The 20,609-nt window shown below is 31.7% G+C and overlaps 1 protein-coding gene across 1 annotated transcript in view; it reads right to left on the bottom strand.

The window, feature by feature from the left end:
• Positions 1–12,850: 12,850 nt before the first annotated feature.
• The window catches only part of Smp_081260 (hypothetical protein), a gene marked incomplete at both ends in the record, with an annotated part of 40,155 nt that continues 32,396 nt past the window's right edge, over positions 12,851–20,609 (bottom strand). Inside the window, 2 exons of the mRNA XM_018793505.1 lie at positions 12,851–13,039; positions 20,100–20,308. Coding sequence (XP_018648010.1) covers positions 12,851–13,039; positions 20,100–20,308 — 398 coding nt within the window. The remainder of the gene's footprint in view (positions 13,040–20,099; positions 20,309–20,609) is intronic.

The raw sequence follows: 20,609 nt of genomic DNA, 5'->3' as shown, positions 1-20,609 counted from the left end.
TTGATGAGCTTCGTCCCCTCCGAGGGGCTACTTCATGTCATCAATTGAATTTGCTCAAGTATGAACGTACTTTAAGTACAATATATTTAAATAAAACTATACTGGATAGCTTTTTGGCACGAAATCGAAACGTGAACTCAATTAGCAATGAGCCTCAAAATCAGCATCCCATTTTCAAATCACATATATCCTTTCTCATTCATCATCATTTCAAATCGCTCAGTTATAGTAATGGTTATATGTGTTGACAGACATTTTGAAAATAAGCAAAGATGGATAGTGGCTAGTAGTGGAATTCAGGATGCGCGTTTCGTCCTATTCGGAACTCGTCAGCTGGATGTACCTGCATCTCAGAGTCGATGTTCACTCTGAAACTCGAAGCCACTACCTTTCGCTTCAAATGCCATCACGTTATCCACTTAACTACTGAGTCCTGATAGCCACTTGTTTGTGCAATGGGGCGTTAGCCACTATCCATCTTTGCTTACAATGCTTGTGAATTAAGGCTATATCGAGGAAATACGCACAGTATGCACACATGCCAATTAGAGACTGACCGGTTGCAGTCCTAAACATCAATGGGGAGATTCGAACAAACAATACCAATTGAATTTTGAAAATACTTCACTTGACTTCAACATATGATATTTTTTCCAATTGTCATGTAGATACAATAAACTATTTGTTCTCGTTTCAAGTAGGTTATTGTGATCAAATTTCGTCAACTATTATAAGTTAAACCTCCTACCCATTCAGAAACAAAAAATGTCTACCTTAAATCCACCGAAGATGACCTCACAATTAGTCATTACTGAGTACATGATTATTATTCAGGGTTTTCTAAATTATTGTATGTCATAATTTACATCATAGAATGATCTTAGTTAGACAACCACTGAAATCCAGTCCTAATATATGAATCCTTAGCAGGACAAAATAGCTATTCACTGTTTCCTGATTTTAAATGGTTATCTAACTGTCAATCAGTAATCTAAACTATGAAATACTTCTAATTCAAATGTGTATTTATGTTGTCCTGAACTGTAATGAATACTTCGCAATTAAAACATCCAGATTAGAAAACATAACATCTTTCTTTGTTTTTAAAAGACTTCATCGGGATGAAACTGGAAACTGGAAAGTTTGTAATATGTTACAGTATGATGATTTCCGTTTAAACTGTCGAATTTCTCAGATTTTTCAGTTCAAATTATAACCTTAAACAGTGAATATATGAATGCAAGTCTTTACTCACGTGCTATATAAGTTTATAATAGACTGTTTTATTTGATGAGTGATCATCCAAGTGTGTCTCATTTACATTTAGTAAAACCAGATATAGCTGTACAAGTTCAGTCAAAGTTAAGTTGACCAGTAAATTTAAATTCCCACTGTTTCGAACTATGGAAAACTGAAGAGCTGATAGATTCAGATGAATATATTTCTAGTGTCTGGTAATAGTATCTGTGGCTCTAAAAAGCTCATTCAGGATCCATCATCTTAGTTACAGTTGGATTATATATACTGTACTATCTTATGCCAATATAAAGTTAAAGTAGGTGCAACTGTCTAAAATTCACTGTGCAACAATTACATGGTTAAGACTGAAATAGTTCGAATCACGACTTAATAGCATCATTAAGGACTAGTTGATTGATAGCATTCGATCTGCACTAAAAAGGACTTGACACACATGACATTGATCAACACCCAGTGATCAATCAATTGTAAAAACTAGTTTGGGTCTGTGTCAGAATACCACTATAAATAGACCCTATGTCAATATGTATCCAGAATAGAATGTCCTAGATTGCACTAATTTCCATCATCAATTTAACGTTATGACTAGGGATATTATTGCAACTTCTTTACCAAGATACCTTATTTTAATTGATTTAAAACAAAAAATGGATAACAAAAAATACAGCCGAATAGTTTGAATACTTTTTCAATTATCAATCAATGAGCAAAATATAGATTAATCCTCTCATATATAAATTATATCACAGTATAACAAAAAATAAACTGTCGGGATATCTGGCAATTAAAAATTCAACCGTCTGCCTTTCTATTGGATCTAAATTGATTGTCGAAAACATTTTTTAAAAAAAACTGACTAGCAAACGTTAGGATAGTTCCAAGTATAAATAAAAGCGAAAAATCTGTTTATACATTGAAACAAAAAAATAAAATGACTGGCTCGTTAAATTTTTAACGCATGAAGAATAATCAAATATGTAGGTATTCAAGTGAAAACAACAAAACAGACGTAGGTAATAACATGAAGCTATAAATGTAAATAAATAATATTGTTCAATTAATAAAACTACAGGCAACATAATTAAACATAATAATCAAATATTTTATTTTCATAGTTGAAAGCATGAGTGCGTTGAAGCTAGACCACCAAGGAAAACCTGGTAGCACTGGACGGCCGTTTCGTCCTATCGTGGGACTCCTCAGCAGTGCACACCCACGATCTCGCCTCGCGAGATTCGAACCCAGGACCTACCAGTCTTGCACCAGAGCACTTAACCGATAGAGCAATGAGCCGGCACCCGATGGTGTTTATGTCTAACTTCCTTAGTGGTCTAGCTTCAACTGACTCATGCTCTCAACTATGAAAATACTGAATCTCCACAAAAAACCCCTTCTAATTATTTTATTATCAATTTTATTTACTCTAAATAAGAATAATATATTTGTAAAATCTCAGCGAATGAATTTGAAGTAAATCCAACGTTTCACCTGGCAATCTGGTCCAAGCTTTTTCAACGAAAGATATTTCATTCACTGAAATTTTACAAATATTTTATTCCTATTTAATGTCTTACATCAACTCGGCGCCCAAATACTGTTAAAATATTCGCCCTAATTTAGAAGAAAGCTTTTATATCTATCTACCTTATTTAAAATTATAAGAGTGAAATAAACTTATTTGAATCAAATGAAAATATAAACAGTATTCTATTTAAAAAGGAATAGTTTATTGCTATCTCCTATGTGAATATAACATTAATTTGATGGGGAAAAACATCAAATACCACTAGGAGAATGTGGTATTTGATGTCTACCTTTTAAAGGTGATAATATTCATTATCTATCTATTCTGTAAGGATTTGAGTTTTCTTGTTGTTGATATTACCTACTGAATTCTATTAGTCTTTGTTAAAATATGTTCAAATTCTAACTAAGTGCAAAGTCCTTTGTATACTGTGAAGTTTTAAAATTGAAAAAAATAATGACAGTTATTTTCCGTAACTCAATAACACCGATCATGATATTAATTGAAATGCATATAGAAATGAAGAGCTGTACTGTTCTAGTTTGAAACTAATCTTTTCCAATACAAATCAAAATGGAGTCGAATTGAGACACTTCAGCATTCAACGTGAACATATCTTGTTTAAACTGTTGAGCAAAAAGTTCAGTGGTTTTTATTTTCGATTTCAAACAATTTACTAATACTCTAATACTGCAGGGGAATCACCTGATCCTTTTGATATTGCCTGCATTTAATTGTTACAATTTTATTCTTTCCAGTTCCACGTTACTAATAGACATACTCATTAGTTTATCACAATATTCTTAGGAAAAGTCATTTATGAGCTGAGATTATATATCGTTTATCTAAAAGATTTCTACCTGGCAAACATAAGATATTTAAATGGTTAATTAGTGAACACTTTGTATCGAAAACTTTTTTTCATCACTGTTGATATCAGTTGCGAAACTGATTAAACGTTTTTGATCTTGTTACAAGACTTCAAAATCAAAGTAGACTTTAAGTCTGTGGAAAATCATGAATGAGTTCTTCTAAGAGGTTTTAGAGTATTGCTCAGTAGCAGTCAGATACTTTCTGAATTCAATAGTAAATCCGTGAGGAAAACTAACTTCATATTTCCATCGTTATCACATACTTTCTCTAAACAGTAAAAATAAGTTTTCGTTTGAGGTTTCCGGTAGCTTTTACCTTGATTTTTTAATATTCAACATAATCAGTATTGAATTTAACTGAAACCAAATAAACTTATATTATCACAATAATTGAAATTAAGAAATCATATTTCTGAAATTTAATTGCTCCTAAAGTTAATATTTAGACAAACATATAATAAGACTTTTCCTCAGCAGATGTTCCATTCGTTTTTTTTCATAGTGTTACTGAATATCTTGACTGTTTATGCAAAGCACTAGAAACAGTTACTAATCCTAAACTGGTTAGTAAATGAAACGGAAGCATTTATAAGAAAAGTATCAAGTAAAAGACAATTTATAAGAACTTTCGTCTAAATTAGAACAAATAGTTTCACAGTATTTGGGCACCGAGTTGATGTAAAACATTAAATAGGAATAATATATTTGTGAAATCTCAGCGAATGAAGACAATTTTATTCACACATTGATATAAGTGACTGACTTTTTGTAGCGGTGAACCCCACATTGAATATGTTTTACACTTAATGAACCTCATAACGATTTCTGGTCACCACTCACATCAAACGGAAGCTAGGATTTTAACCTTTAAAAAAAAGTTCAATACCGATAAGTCAGACGGTCAAAATTTGATGTTTACGTAATCCAGATGTAGTTAACTGAGAATGTGGCATCGAATGTTATTGATGAGTACCTGAAGTATATATATGGCATGTGGGAAAACATGTGACATTTCAAAACTCACGATCATTCATCCGGACAAAATATTGAAAGAACTATTACTTTGTATAGTAGTAAGCTACACCGAACTCTGATAGCTCAAATAGTTTGGTTAAGGTTTGTAAAATGGTTTAGTGTTAAATTAAATTATCTGATTAATGAGCTTCGTGGTTGACTTTATTCTTTTTGAAAAGATTAGATAAGAAATTTTCGCCGAAAACCAGACATGAGGCATATTGCTTTACCAAAGAATACTGATCATAAAACAAGTTACCTTAAATCTTGCCCGAATGAACGGATAGTCACTAATATAAGAAAGTTAACGGTTCACCTCTTTCTTGTATTTTTTATCGATTATATTCTCTTTAAAAGTTTGTCAATGAGTGATACGAGTAAACTATATAGTTCAGAAAATAAAACCCTACCTAAATTCTTTATCTAAATTTCTTCTTCGTCACTATTTTGTTACTTTCAACAATAATACACTTGTTATAGTCTCTTAATTGTTAGATTATTTCTCAATTTAAATAAAGAAAAATAAAAGAGAATATTTTAAACCTTCTAATTTATCAAAGTAACATTCTACTATTGTTTTTTTAAAATTTTTTCGTTTCTTTTTCTCTTTTAAAACAGAAATAATAAAAAAATGATACATTCAATCAAATTAGATTAAAATTGAACTTAGTATTTAGCAAATTAGAAATAAAGAGAAAATTATAATAATCGATTCATTGTCAGTCAGTCAGCTACAACATAGGACCAGATACATATATCCATCGTTCCAAGTTGCCATAACTCGTTAGCACAACAAGATGAACACCTGATTCATAAAAGTAGTTAATTTATTGATGGTAATATATAAAAGAAAGGTTGTATATAAGGATATAGTATAGGAAGGAAGACAGATATGAAGCAATTTTAATCTCAAGGTTTAAAGAAAGATAAAGAGTGTATACATCTGAGCCATTGTGATCGATTCTAAACCATGTCACACAGAGTCTTCAAGCATTGGTTATGATAGTCACGCGGACCCCAACCAGGTAGTCTGCATCTACCAACATGGCTCAGACTAGAAGTTAGTGACTTCAAGCACTGATGCCACGTTTTGGTTTGGCCACCCCTAACGTTCTTCCAACCATCACCTATACTGGTCAGCATAGCGCGTCGTGGTAATCAGTGTTCAGGCATACGTAACAAGTGGCCTAACCATCTCAATCGATGAAGATTCATGACCTCATCAACTGATTTACCATCATCATTCCCTAATACCCAGTGTCTAATCTCACTATTACTTATCCGGTGATCCCAGCAGATGCGAGCAATATTTCTAAGACATCTGTGATCAAGTACTAGTAACTTACGAGTATCTTCTACTCTTAATGGCCATGTTTCACAGCCGTAAAGTAAAACAGAGCGAACTGCTGCGCAGTATACTCTTCCCTCAATTGATAGGTGGACATCTCGTCTTCGCCATAGGTGACGTAAGTTGGTAAAAGCCAAACGAGTTTTTCGAATCCGTGCTGAGATTTCGTCAGACACCAACTCATCAGGGCTGATCAGACTTCCAAGATAAGTGAAGTTGTCGATGCGTTTGACTACTTCTCTCCCTATCCATTCATTGAAAAATATTTTTTCAAAAAAATAATAAAAATCAAAACAACTGGCCTAATATTATGTAATAGAAAATATTTCATTGAAATGAATAATCTCATGAATGTTTCTTTTATTTCGATTTGTTTGTCTTGAATCATATGACACAAGTATAAACCATAAAAGTAGTAGTAACTAAAAGAATAGTTTCTACATAGTATTGCTTTATAAAAAATATTTCATTTTTGGATAACAGAACTTAACTGTATATATCAGTATATTAAGGATTATTTAAAGGGTAAGTAACTGGATTACTGGTAGTTAATAAATAGACTAGAAGTATTTCTGAGATGGTGGAGAAGATTTGTAGCTCAGGTGGATGATTTTGATGGAGTTTTGTTCTCTGAGCTGAACTTCTACCCGAAGTTTGTCGTGATGATATCGTTCAGAAGGACAATGAAAGCTCCACGACCAAACAATCCAGCTCATAGAAGTATTTCTTTTAATCTGAAAAATTTGATTACATAGTGATGATGACGCAACATTAAATAACATTCTGAAAGTACAAATTCTCTTTGTCACTTGTTGAATTGAATACCTGAAAAAGTTTTTTTTTCTTACCCTTTTTTTAATTTACACTACTGTAGTTCCTACTCTTTTAAAGTATCACGAGGATCATGATAGAAATGGTTAGTTAAATCAATTTTTTAAAATTCTTATGATAACTGCGTATTCAATCTCACAGCTATTGTCAATTCTCTAATGAATAAACAAAGAAGAGAATAGATAAGTTAGTGTTGTTTTCACTGAAAGTTTTCCAGGGTTGTTGATTGTATGGGTTTTACAAAGTTGTGCAAGTACACTATGCAGTTACATAAAAATTTAATCAAGTACGGTAAAAAAAAGTGATATGATAGGACTTTCTGCTATTTTGCTGTACAATTTGAAATTAAGTAGCCTATATGTTTGAGTAGGCTGTAATGTAGTTTACAGTCGTTATTCAGGAAAATTCATCCTATGTCTTAGTAAAATAACAAAAATATGATTTGTTCTCATAATTATACTTGTTCATACCTTTTATTCGTTTATCTTATTGCTATAATTAAAGGGTCAAGTAGTGAACATTATGAGAAGTTACACGTTAAGATTAATGTTTTAACCCCCAAAGTTAGTTCATAGAAGTAACTGAATTTCTAAAATGTGCATATCTATATCAAGCATATTTTTAACAAAATGTGTGAATGTTAACACTTAAACTAACAATTCTGACTAACCAGATTAATCTGCTCAAGTATAAGTAGAGTGAATAAATCTGATTTATTGCTAACAATATTTATATAAATCTGTAATTAAGGTCAATCATATATAAATTTATGCATAAGCCACTTAACTCCTACTTGAAGGAATGAACTCTAGTGGTTAAGTCTAAGCTGTAATTTTGATTATCTGAAATTCTCTTTTAATATCTTCCTAGGAAGTTAATATCGGAACGAAAATTCTCAGCTCAAGTTCTTAACCTATATTCTCTTATATTCTATGAAGTGTCCTGATTTTTATAGTTGAATATATTCGAAAGAAAAGCTACCCGTTATATTTCAATCCTGTTGATATTTATTAGTTTGGCAAATCCGTAACCTGAAGTAAAATGTCAGCATACAACTCCATTTATAGATTTTATCACCCAGGTATTAGAAGACAATAGCTTTGCCCTAAGGATGTCTATGTGCTTCACTAGCGAAGGTTTCAAGATACAAAACTGAAATCCAAATCTTTATATAGACTACACCCAACGATTTAAAAATATTAAATTATTTAAATGAACAAATTACAGATATTTTAGATGTAATATAATGACGATCACATACTGGATAGCATCGTATAGGTTGCTATGTAACAACAAATCAATCTGTTCTAGACTTCTCCTGAGACAAAACCTCATGGTTCATAGTTAGCTTATATAAAGTAAAAAAAGTCTATTTTTACAGTATGCTATAATAACAACTATAGTTCATTAATAGATGAAAGCAGTTTAGCAATTATAGTAGGCATTATGATGCTATGGTGCAATAGTTTCGATATCCAGTAAATTCTAAGCGACTGGAAACACTGTATTTAACAGAACCTACGTATTTATAGTCATTAATTGCCGAACAAACAATAATGTCTATTTTTTTAGTTCATCGTATATATTTTAACAGTAATCATCAAAAACGTTCCACATTTAAGATTTTCTCATCAAGTCCCATAATATTTATCCTCTGTCGAAGACGAAATCAAAATGCTGATGTAGCAATATCAGTTTTTTTTGTCAATAAATCTCCTTATTTTAATCTTTCTCCTCCCTCCTTAGACAAAAAATAACACTAACGTGAGCGATTTTTTCATGTCTGGATCTTAAATTGACTAGCTAAGCTCCTGAAATTTTAAATATACCCCTAAATTATATTTCTTAATAGCAAACAGAGGAAAGCAGATTAAGAAATATGTCGCTTTTTAACAACAATAAAAAACTATTTACTGGCTTGAAAAATCATACAAATATCTTTGTTATTAATTGAATAATATTGAATTTTATTTTGTTATATCCCGAAGACTAATACTGTACGATTTGCAATTCCTGAGTTATACCCAGTCTATTAATTACTGTTCCCCTTATTCACAGCCACATTTGGCCAAACCTTATACAAATGTTATTTTCTATTTTATGATACGATGTGGTCTGTCTGTTTGGTATATAAACCCAGTATGTTTGAAAATAATGATTCATATTGCAGAGGCTGTAATTGGTGTTCTGGGCTTAACTGGCTGGGCTAAGCAGAAAGCAGAACTGATAAGTACTCAGGACTGCTTATACGGCTTTTCTGTATCACTGGTCTGATCGATAATTCACTCCTCTCTAATTGGCAGTCTTATCACTTCATATATTAAACAGTTGACATACGCACTCACTCACTCGACATAACAATTTACCATTGTATAATTCGTGTTATTCTGTTAGTTTAAGTGTTTCTTTTAATGAATAAAAAAAATAGTTGATCAAGCAAATATTTCAAAGACTGTTTATCATGAATATGACAATGTTCAATGTTAATTTTACGAATATTTTTTGAATTAGTTTATTACAATGAGAAATTTAGTGATCTTGTTATTATTTCATTCGTTTACTCACATTATTTCCCATTAAATGTAAATATGATTGAATTTAATTAAAGTTCTAAGGATTTTATAATAACATCTGATAATGAATGGACACATGCTTAATAGAAATTAGGAAAAGACGTTGGAAGTGGATAGGACATACATTGAGGAACTCACCAAACTGCATCACGAGGCAAGCCCTAACTTGGAATCCGGAAGGGGAACGGGAAAGAGGAAGGTCAGAGAACACATTACGCCAGGAAATAGAAGCAAATATGTAAATGATGATAACAACTAGAAAGGATTGCCCAGGACAGGGTTGGATGGAGAATGCTAGTGTGAGGCCTATGATCCTCCACGAGGGGTAACAGGCGTAAGTAAGTAACATGCTTTATAAATTGTGGTCAATTTCTAATAAATCATGTACAGTAATTTTCGATGCTGATTACGGACTGATTCCATAAAACTTTCATAGCCTACATTTTATATATTCAAAAATAATAGATCTACAATATCACTTGATATTTCCATGAGAATTGTTCGCAGAATATCATTGATAGCCAATTGAAGGAATGAAAAAGTTAACCTGTTTTAAGAATTTATCTTTCTGGATATCAAGAATTTAATAATTTGATGATATACACTTATATTAACAATTTCCTTAGTAAATTCTTGTCCAATGTATTGTCTCGACCATTTCAATTTATTTATAATCAAAGTTTTAATGACTACAAAACGATGAGATGATTTTTTCCAATTGAAGAGAAGCAAATTCTTTGAAACAAGCCCTGTAATGCTTTGAATTTTAAAACATATAATATCCAATGCATATAACAAAATAAATTTCCGTACTTGATTTTTACATCCAACAGAAAGAGACTTTAACCTAACGTTAACTAAATATATTATACAAGTAGGTGGATAGGAAAGTAGGCCTATAGATAAGGAGATTAATACAAGTATAAAGTAAGCTTTACAAACTTGAATGTATTTAAGAACATTAACTAACAAATAATCATCAGTTTAATAAAATGTAAACTGATTCATTTCTCACATTTACAAAACGTTTGCAGATAGAGCACATAGAAACTGCTATATGAAAATAGTGAAACGTTCGTTCAAGGAGCCAAGATTCACCGGGGACTGAATAGTCCAATCCTGATTAGTAACGACAGAAAATATGGAAACCATTCAAAAAATAATGCGTTTTCGGGAATTTTTGTTAGATATTAAATAAATAATATAAAGCTGTACGATCCAACTTTGAACATAGATTATGGATTAAGAATTGACTGTAATTAATGTAGTTTTGTAGACTTTAATAGGAATCAAAACGATTAACATATAATGACTGAAAGAATCGGGTTGTCAGTCAAATAAAATTCTCAGATTAATAATCAAAATCAGTATCAGTAAACTAGGTTAAGTGGAATAATTATATAACTGCGAATAATATTAAATGTACAGTGAGATTACGTAATGCACAAAGCGATTCATATTGAAAGATAGAAAATCGGGTGCAATTATACTCCTACAAAGAGAAAAATAACGAAACCAATGATGTGAGTCCAGTCACATATAGAGTGGGAGTAAATAAGCACATTAGTTCACCTTATGGTAAAGATGTTTGATCAATTATGGAGCCACAATGTGGTTAGAGTAATAGAAGAGCTAAAAAATAAACCTAAATAGCTATTTCTTGGGCTTTTAGTTCATTTGAACTACGTGCGCTAAAATGGAACCTTCTGAAGCTAAGACTATAATTTTTGTTTGAAGATAGTATGATGAATATATTTTCCCAATTATGCTGTTTAAAGATTTCTGTACTTGAATACATTTCGTAGCTATATTTCTTTTTTTAAACTTTAATATTATTCTATTCAACTTCACGTTTACAATTATCTACATTTGGTTATTCTCCATAATTTATGTAGTTTTCTATGATGTTCATTGCCCCCGAACGCCCTGGTACGGCCGAGAGTGTGGAGAGTCCACTCTCCCTCTCCAAATGATCTCACATGGCCACGCGTATATAGCCTCTGCCAGAGAAGTCCTACTCACTGCCTTCTCGTGACATTACTAATGTTTACGAAACTGAAAGGACGAAAGGCGAATGTCCGCCGCTTTAACAGGGTTGGTGGACACGGAAAGTCCATCTAAGGGAGTTGAAAAACCTTGATTCCAAAACAATGGTGCACATGGGCTCCAGTATTCTGATGGAACGAATGGCGTGTGAATCAATCGTTGGTCACTGGCTACCATGAAACTGCATCTCCTCACGATGCTCCACCACCTTGTGGATCAGACCTTTAGGTCAAAGGCTCCGGGTGTAGCCCCCTAAGAAAACCGCCTGCTTCAGTTTGGGCACCCGGTCAGTATCACAGCCTTCACACAAATCAAATGAGATTTGTGCAGCCCATATATACATGGTGCCCCCTTGTACATATATTTGTGTTTAAATAAATAAATAAAAATATTATGTTAATTAACATATGTCTAACACTTTCGACATTTAACAAAATAAATTTTTCCGAAAAATACTAAAAGCCAAAATATCACTCTGAATAATTAATAAATTCACACCATAAAACTTAACATATAGTCACGTCATGGTTTAAATAATTCAATTCAATAGAATATCAAAAATAAAGAAAAAAATCCTCAAAGATGATTTAAGAAGGTTCAGTTTATTTGTTTGTTTTAAATCATGGACTGGCGACAGCTGAGAAATTATTGTACATTGAAATATTCATCATAATGCTTAACAATAGTTCATTTTCTACTTATACACACTTATATCATGTTATGTGGAAAGAATAAAAATGAACTAAATATACATATATCGTTTCAACATGTATATGTACATATGCACATCATAATAGCAGTAGTTACCGACATTAATTACATATTGCGTGCAATAATTTAGAATAAGTAATTACTTCTTAAGATATAACAAATATACATTAATGAATAAAGTATAAATTAATTGATATGAATGAATTCAATCATTATTGTCATTATTATTATCAAAGAAAAAGTATAAATACATCTATACAATCAAAATTAATGGCAAATAATGAGTAAGTCTTTTATGGAATGAATAAAAGAAACTTTTTTTTACAAAATACAATGACACAAAGGAAAGAATGAGGTTAAGAAAGACGAAAATCAGGGGGGAAAAATCAACGTGACTACAAAGTCAGTTATCATTAATATAGTCTTATCCTTATTATTTTGTTAGCAATAGTAATGATAGTAATAACAATAATAATAATAAAGGTATTGAAACGTACATATACTTCACCAAAAGATAAATCCATTGCTCAAATATCAAAAGAAAGAATGACTCTTCTTTCGTTTTCCTCAATAATATAATGAGACTAGAGAAAAGTAGATAGAAAAAATAAGAATCAATGTCGAATCAATCAAAGTGATTGTTGAATAAATCTATTATCGACGATATATATTAAGATGATACATTTGTAGAATATGTTCCCATTGGTGGTCTATACAATCTTGGAAATGATAATAGCTGGAGACGATTGAATGCGTATTTACGTTTACCAGTGTTTTTCATAACATTATCTAAACGTAGACCAGTGCTTCGAATACATTGAAGAGCTTTAGTAAAACAACTTTCATGCATACCTTCACTCTTGAAAAAGTATGAAAAGAAAAGTAGAAAAGAGGAAAATTTACGTCATTGAAATGAAACAAATAATGATTGACACTATCAACAAACATGTCTTTATTATACACTACACATAATTGGAAAGCTATGCAACTACAGATACTGTACGATTTGTAATAATATCAGTCAGTTGTTCAAACAAAATTAATGATACAATACTTACAAACTCGAAACCCTAGTTCCAAGTCATAGGTTCGGATATGAACAGTTTTTATATACGGAAAAGATGAGTGCACGACTTATTAGAAAACATTGTTTATTATAAATTGATGGATTATTTAAAATACTAATTCACTGAAGATACCAGATGTACCTCACTGTTTAATGCACAAAATCTAAATCTAAAACTTCACTTACTCAAATTTCGGTAACTGAAAGTTCAGTGAAACAGTATTTCTGACTAATAAGTTTATTGCAAAGACTTGACTTAACAATAAAAAATTAATCGGAAGATGAATGGTTTATAATAACAAGAAAAATAATAACTTAACATACATTTCTTAATATTCAAATGAGTAGGAGAACTAAGTAATCTGTCGAAGAAGTTATTAGTCAACCTATTCTACATTTAACCATAAAAATATGTACAAGCTAAATAGGTTCATCACAATTATTCACCTGGACTTACATCAATACACAACGAAAAATAGAATATTCCAAATATATTTTACATCTGACGTAATAGTATTTTGGATAAAGATTTTCCAGTCCATAATTAGATCAGATTAAGGCAATCCGTACATAATTAAGTGGTTTAATTTTCATATACAACTAGACAGTCATTAAACAGCCAATTGTTAAATTTTTCAAAACAAGAAAACGCCAGTACCATGTCGACAACAAGTGTAAATTAGCAATTTTAATAATTCCATATATATATATATATATATATATATATATATATATATATATATGTCGAGAGAGAGAGCATTTTCATCGTTGGACTTAAAATATTAAACACTTAAAATTCAACACCATGATCAGTTACTAAGTGGCGGTAATAACCAGCAGAAATTGTTGTTTCAATTATTGAAATGCTAAATCCAAAATGGAAGATACTGACACTAAACTGTACGGTAAGGATATCGAGTAATGATACATCGTCAATTTAAATACATTAACAATAATTTGTACATAAATACTGCTATCATAATGGGAAAAGATGGATAATGTTTACAGAGATGTTATGCATACATTCCACTGATAGGTATTTGAAAAAACGAAAGACCTTGTCAGTGTGTGTGAGCTTTCTGTCAATTACTATTTCAGAATCGCACTACTGAAAAAGCTAATTGTAGCACGAAAATATCAAAAACTGAATCAATAGATTACCAATTATCTAATCATTTCGTAACACGTATATTAACTCGAAATACTAATGCTGCAGAACAGAGACAATGAAGAACAATGGTAAAATCTACTTTTTCATAGTATACATAACAACAACAAAAACAAACGTTTAACGAATGAATATAAAATCAACTTAGAAAAAAAATAAAATTAAATAAATCATCAGAGCCCCCAAATGCCCTGGTACGGCCGAGAGTGTGGAGAGTCCACTCTCCCTCTCCAAATGATCTCACATGGCCACGCGTATATAGCCTCTGCCAGAGAAGTCCTACTCACTGCCTTCTCGTGACATTACTAATGTTTACGAAACTGAAAGGACGAAAGGCGAATGTCCGCCGCTTTAACAGGGTTGGTGGACACGGAAAGTCCATCTAAGGGAGTTGAAAAACCTTGATTCCAAAACAATGGTGCACATGGGCTCCAGTATTCTGATGGAACGAATGGCGTGTGAATCAATCGTTGGTCACTGGCTACCATGGGACCGCATCTCCTCACGATGCTCCACCACCTTGTGGATCAGACCTTTAGGTCAAAGGTTCCGGGTGTGGCCCCCTAAGAAAACCGCCTGCTTCGGTCTGGGCACCCGGTCAGTATCACAGCCTTCACACAAATCAAATGAGATTTGTGTGGCGCATATGTATCTGGTGCTTCCTTGTACCAATATTTATGTGTTTAAATAAATAAATCATCGGAACAAAGTCCTAAGTACAGAAGATGCTTAACATTAACAATATAATGGATAGTAAATGGTATTAATTTGTTGAAAAACAAATTCATTAATGAATATTTCCCGAAAATAATAAATAATATTTGAGTAAGTCATGCTATCAATCTATATATTTATATATAGATATAAAACCTTGACCAGAAACTAATACTACACACGCTATTATGATACAAAGTAAACAGAAATATTAATCATAATTATAATTATAATGAATTAATGAATTTTTAATTACATGAATAAAAACAAATTAAACAACACGCATAAACATATTAAACCGTAATCATTCTTGTTGAACTACCGACATTCAACTTTTACTATGTAAAAACAATAACAAAAAAATAATAATAATGATCATATATCCTATATATATCGTATGTAAGGTAACAATAAGCATAGATAAGATAAATTAATAATAGAAACGCAATATTAGAATGAAATTGAAAAGTATAAACAATGAACAAGAGAAAGGGATGAAAAATGAGATATTACCATAGTAGCAGAAGCAACATTACAAATGAGAAAAAAGAGTCACTTTTAAATTTTTTTTATTAATTATTTATTTGAATTTAATTTGTTAAGAAAAAAAGTAAACAAGTGAACATATTATACTTTTTATGAATCTATTTCTTCGCTTAGTAATTATTTTTCTTGCCTTGTACTATACTACTTATAAAATTACTAGGGATAGTAGTAAGAGTAGGAGAAAAAACTTTTTTTCCAAAAAAGGCTATGAATATTTGAAAAACGTGTCTCTCAATAACAATGATGAAGACACAAACATACGCAAGTACATACACATATATGATAAGTATTCTTAGTAATGTTCTTTTTAAATCCAAAATACTATCAGACCAATTAATAGTGAATTATAGAACTTAAGAGTTAAATTACGACTGTGTTCTTATTCTACAGTACTTAATCTTTAAGAGCAAAACATGAATGGACAATGTAACATAGAAAGTTTTACATACTTCAATATACATTCAAATATAGATAGATTGTGTTTTGTTTGAGGTAAGTAGGTAAGTAATTATATTAAAAATTGACGATGTCAACGAATGAATTCAATGATAAAGATAATGCTGAAAATGATTTTTTTTCAAAAACAAACTGAGCAAAAGATTACTCATGATAGGTAGTAATAGTTACTAATAAACAAAATAAAATTAACACACACATTAGACGGTATTAGAAAGAGAGAAGATGGAAAAGCAAAAAAGAAGTGATATTTTTCCAAAAATGAAATATTTCCTGAAATGAGGGATTATTATTACTAGTATTATCACTAATTATGTATGACGAAAAGATAGATTATCAATGACTATGTTGTTGAACAATTTTGTTCAGAGTTATACACAAAAAATATACAAACATCTGCAGAAAACGAATACAAGTGTTTACAGACAAGAAGCGGAAAGGAATCTTCGCGTTTCGATAAAGAAAAAACGGAAGACAACGTTCAAGTAAATTTATCTGTTTTATATAAGATAATCACCGAAATTCATAATCTACATGTGTACGTAAGAATGTGTTTAGAATTACCAAAAAATATATAAAAAATACTGAATAAACACATAGAATAGTTTAAACCTTATGACAGAAAAGACAACACTTCTTACCATAAATTGATATTTGAAAATACAGGAAGAAACAACATTGGCTGTTTTTGATGAATACTAAGTGTTGAAAATAACTAATCTATGATCGAAATTAAACACACGAAATTATTCCTCGATGATGAATAACACAGGAAATTCTTGTTCTTCAGTAATATTATTCGTTCATTTTGCTTTTACAATTGCTAAACAGTCATGATCATTAAATGTCGTTGTATCTTTCCTTGCTAAGTTACACGAATCCATGATAGGATTTACTAAAAATAACGTTTGTGAATATTATTATAATACAAGAAAAAGAATAGCCACTCAGGCCTCAACTAATACGTGGCAGGTGCGAGCACTGTATCGGTTGTATCTAGTTCAAATAACCGGATAGTAACATTATCCATCATATAACTAAAGTGTCCCATCATATTGTGGTGCCGTGCTTCGCTAATCGTTCACCTCGATAACCGTTATAATACAAATCTCTACGGTGCATGAAATCAGAAGGCAAAGAGAAGCGGCAACTACAGTTTATTATCAAATATAACGCAGGCCAGAAAGCTACAAGTACATGAGCAAATATCAGCAAGCGAAGCGAAAATAACGCACATTGGAGATGGCGGGTAAACCAACTCGCTTTAATCAATATTTATAGTCAGACAAGAATAAATGACAGGCATGTGATGAATAAGATAAAAAGTGTACACACACATACGCTCATATAAAAATAGTCAGGGTTAATAAGTGAATAATTGACAAGGTCAAAACATGACTCAAGATGGATAGGTAAATTGGCTTGTCCAGAAGCTAAAATAAGGTATATGGGTTTAACATATCAACCGAGACTACAATATAACTAAAGGTTGAGTACATAAACCTAAAATTAGAGACTATGGTGTTTGTATGGACTAATGATTCCTTTGTACTTGATGACTGCTTGATTTCAAATTCCGAATACAATACATTAGTTCGTGATCATCTAGTACTTCTTGGTTAAATTGCGTTATTTCTGGGATTCCTAGTTTGTACCGTAATTCAAATACTCCTAATTATCACATTTACTCATTTGATTCACTCTTAAACCAGGGGATATTGGTAGATTATTAATTTTATGGTAAACAAACTAGCCAAGTTATAATCAATCATAAAAATCTAATAACCTAATTCAACACTAGTGAAAATAACTTTTTCAAACAGTCAAAGACTAAACATAATATAATCTATTCGGTAATTCTACATTACTAGATGGTGAAGTTTTGTGCTAATGATGTTTTATCAGAAGAACAATGAAAGCTTCATCATTAAACCATTCAGCTTAGAGAACAAAACTTCGCCTAAATTCTACATTATTCACATCAATCAATTATAGACAAAAGTACAATTGAAAAATTGTTGTCACTTGATATCAATTATTTTTATTGATGATTTAATAAATTAATGTGAGATTAATATATAAACTGCTAGATATTTTATTATATTAGGTAATAATAAATTATAATTAGTTTTAATTTTACTTACAAGAAAAGGATTAGTGTAATGTTTATTCATATACAAATTTATTAAACTTATGAAGCAAAGATGGATAGTGGAATCCAGGACGCGCGTTTCGCAAGTGGCTATCAGGACTCAGTAGCTGAGTAGATAACGTGATGGCGTTTGAAAGGGAAGGTAATGGGTTCGAGTCCCAGAGTGGACATCAACTCTGAGATGCAGGTACATCCAGCTGACGAGTCCCAAATAGAACGAAACGCGCATCCTGAATTCCACTACTAGCCACTATACATCTTTGCTTACCATGCTTGTGAATTAATGCTATATCGAGGAAATACGCACAGTATGCACATATGCCAATAAGAGACTAACCAGTTGCAGTCCTAAACATCAATGGGAAGATTCAAACAAAAAATACCAAGTGAATTTATTAAACTTATGTTTATGTAGAGTTTTAAACAAGAATATTTTCATTTAAGAACAACTAATAACTGAATATAGAAGTTTACAAACTATATAAATGAAGTCACTGACTATTGGATCGAGGAGGGTAGGTAAATGTAGACTATCTAGTCGATTTGTAGGCAAATATAGTAACTAATGGCTGAATTTATTGAATGATTACTACTGTAGTGAACAAGAGCACAGGTGGGGATAATCAAATATATTTGACACGAAAATTACAGACCATCTCACTAAAATCTGACAATCATACAATAAACAATTAATTTGCAAAATAACAATCAATTGTCTCAATCTTGACTGTTCCTTCTTTAAAAATCAGTCCATCTTCTCTGGTTTTATTGTCCATGCATTTTCACACCAATTGCGTTTCGTTTTGGTTCTTTCCTTATCAATCTTCTGGTGAAATACATTATACGCCTGACCATCACCATATACTACTTATGTGGATATAAGTAACCCACACCACACTACTACTTTGTTGTGGTGAACGAAGACTTGACGAGGGAAACCAATTTATTGTTTAATGCAAAGTTACAAAGTGCCTTTGTAAAATATGAAAACAATACATCGAATACATCATTTGCACATCATCATTCAGTTGTCCTGTACGTGCTTCATGATTCTTCCAATACTGTTGTTATTCCAATCGCTCTCTATTTACCTTCGTGTTCTCTTTAATTCAATCTTTTGCTAGTAGCCATTCTACTTCCGGTTGGTGCTACACACTACTTATATCTGTCGACATAAATAACATACAATGCACTCATCCCCCTTTAAATATTCACTCACGCAGTCATTCTGGTCGTTGTGCCTCCTTCCTCTTTGTTCAAGTCTTTGCCTCGCTCCCCATCGAAATGTTTAGTCTGCTGGCGTGCTAATCTCCGTAGCCCTGTTGACCTGCCAGGCCATGTAAATCCGATGTCCACCCAGCACCCGGGACGTCCCACATCCTCCCCTCGTCGTCAGCGACTGCTACGCCCGAAGCCGCTTCGCCAGAACACTCCACTTAACATCTTTCTATATTGTGACTTGTCCTAGTCGTGTTAATATGCTATGAAAACTTAAACCAATGCATATACATGCCAGGTTCTACATTGCTTATAGCTGACTAACTGATTACAGTTACATTTACTCAATAAGATTGTTCAGCTAACACGAAGATTAATCTCATCTTCCTTTATTCAATCAGTTAAACGAAACGTAGAAGCTGGTAAGCATGTACGTCGGACAAAATTGAAATATATCATAGACACAGCGACAAGAAATCTTTCTTATAAACATAAAGCATAGTATTTCATATTATTTGTCAGATATACAGTATTAATGTCACAAATATAACATCACTGAAGAGAATAACAGACATAAAATACAATAGATATAAAATTACTTTCAACCATTGAACTTGTTCCAAAGTAACAGACATAGCTGTACGATCTTTAGCTGATTTACAAGTTGTTATCCGCAAACCATGAAATGCTTGAGTAATTTCTGATGCTAACTGTAACACTTCAACTGGTTTTGAACGAACAGGTGTATTAAGATGATGTGTAATATCTGTGAGTAAATCCCAGACATCTTGATTTGAAACAGTTCGACCTAATTTTCAAAAAAAAAATTACGGAATAAAATATTGAAATGTGCGGTTGTAGCAGTTAGTATTGTTATGCATTTACATGACTTATTTTAACTTATGAGGAGGGAAATTATTCTAATATTTCCATTTATTCCGTCACTCATATATTCGCCTTTGTCAGTTACTCACGTGTAACCTTGACCACGTTTTATGCATGTATGTGTGCGTCTACCCACTTCCTGTATTTTTCACATGACATAAAAATGGAATCACCTTGTTATTCTCTGAATCGGTATATTATCGATTTCTAATGCTCGATACAAT

This window comes from Schistosoma mansoni, chromosome 1 (genome assembly GCF_000237925.1).
Source record: "Schistosoma mansoni strain Puerto Rico chromosome 1, complete genome".
Lineage (NCBI taxonomy): Eukaryota > Metazoa > Platyhelminthes > Trematoda > Strigeidida > Schistosomatidae > Schistosoma > Schistosoma mansoni.
This window is presented reverse-complemented; position numbering and strand designations above follow the sequence as displayed.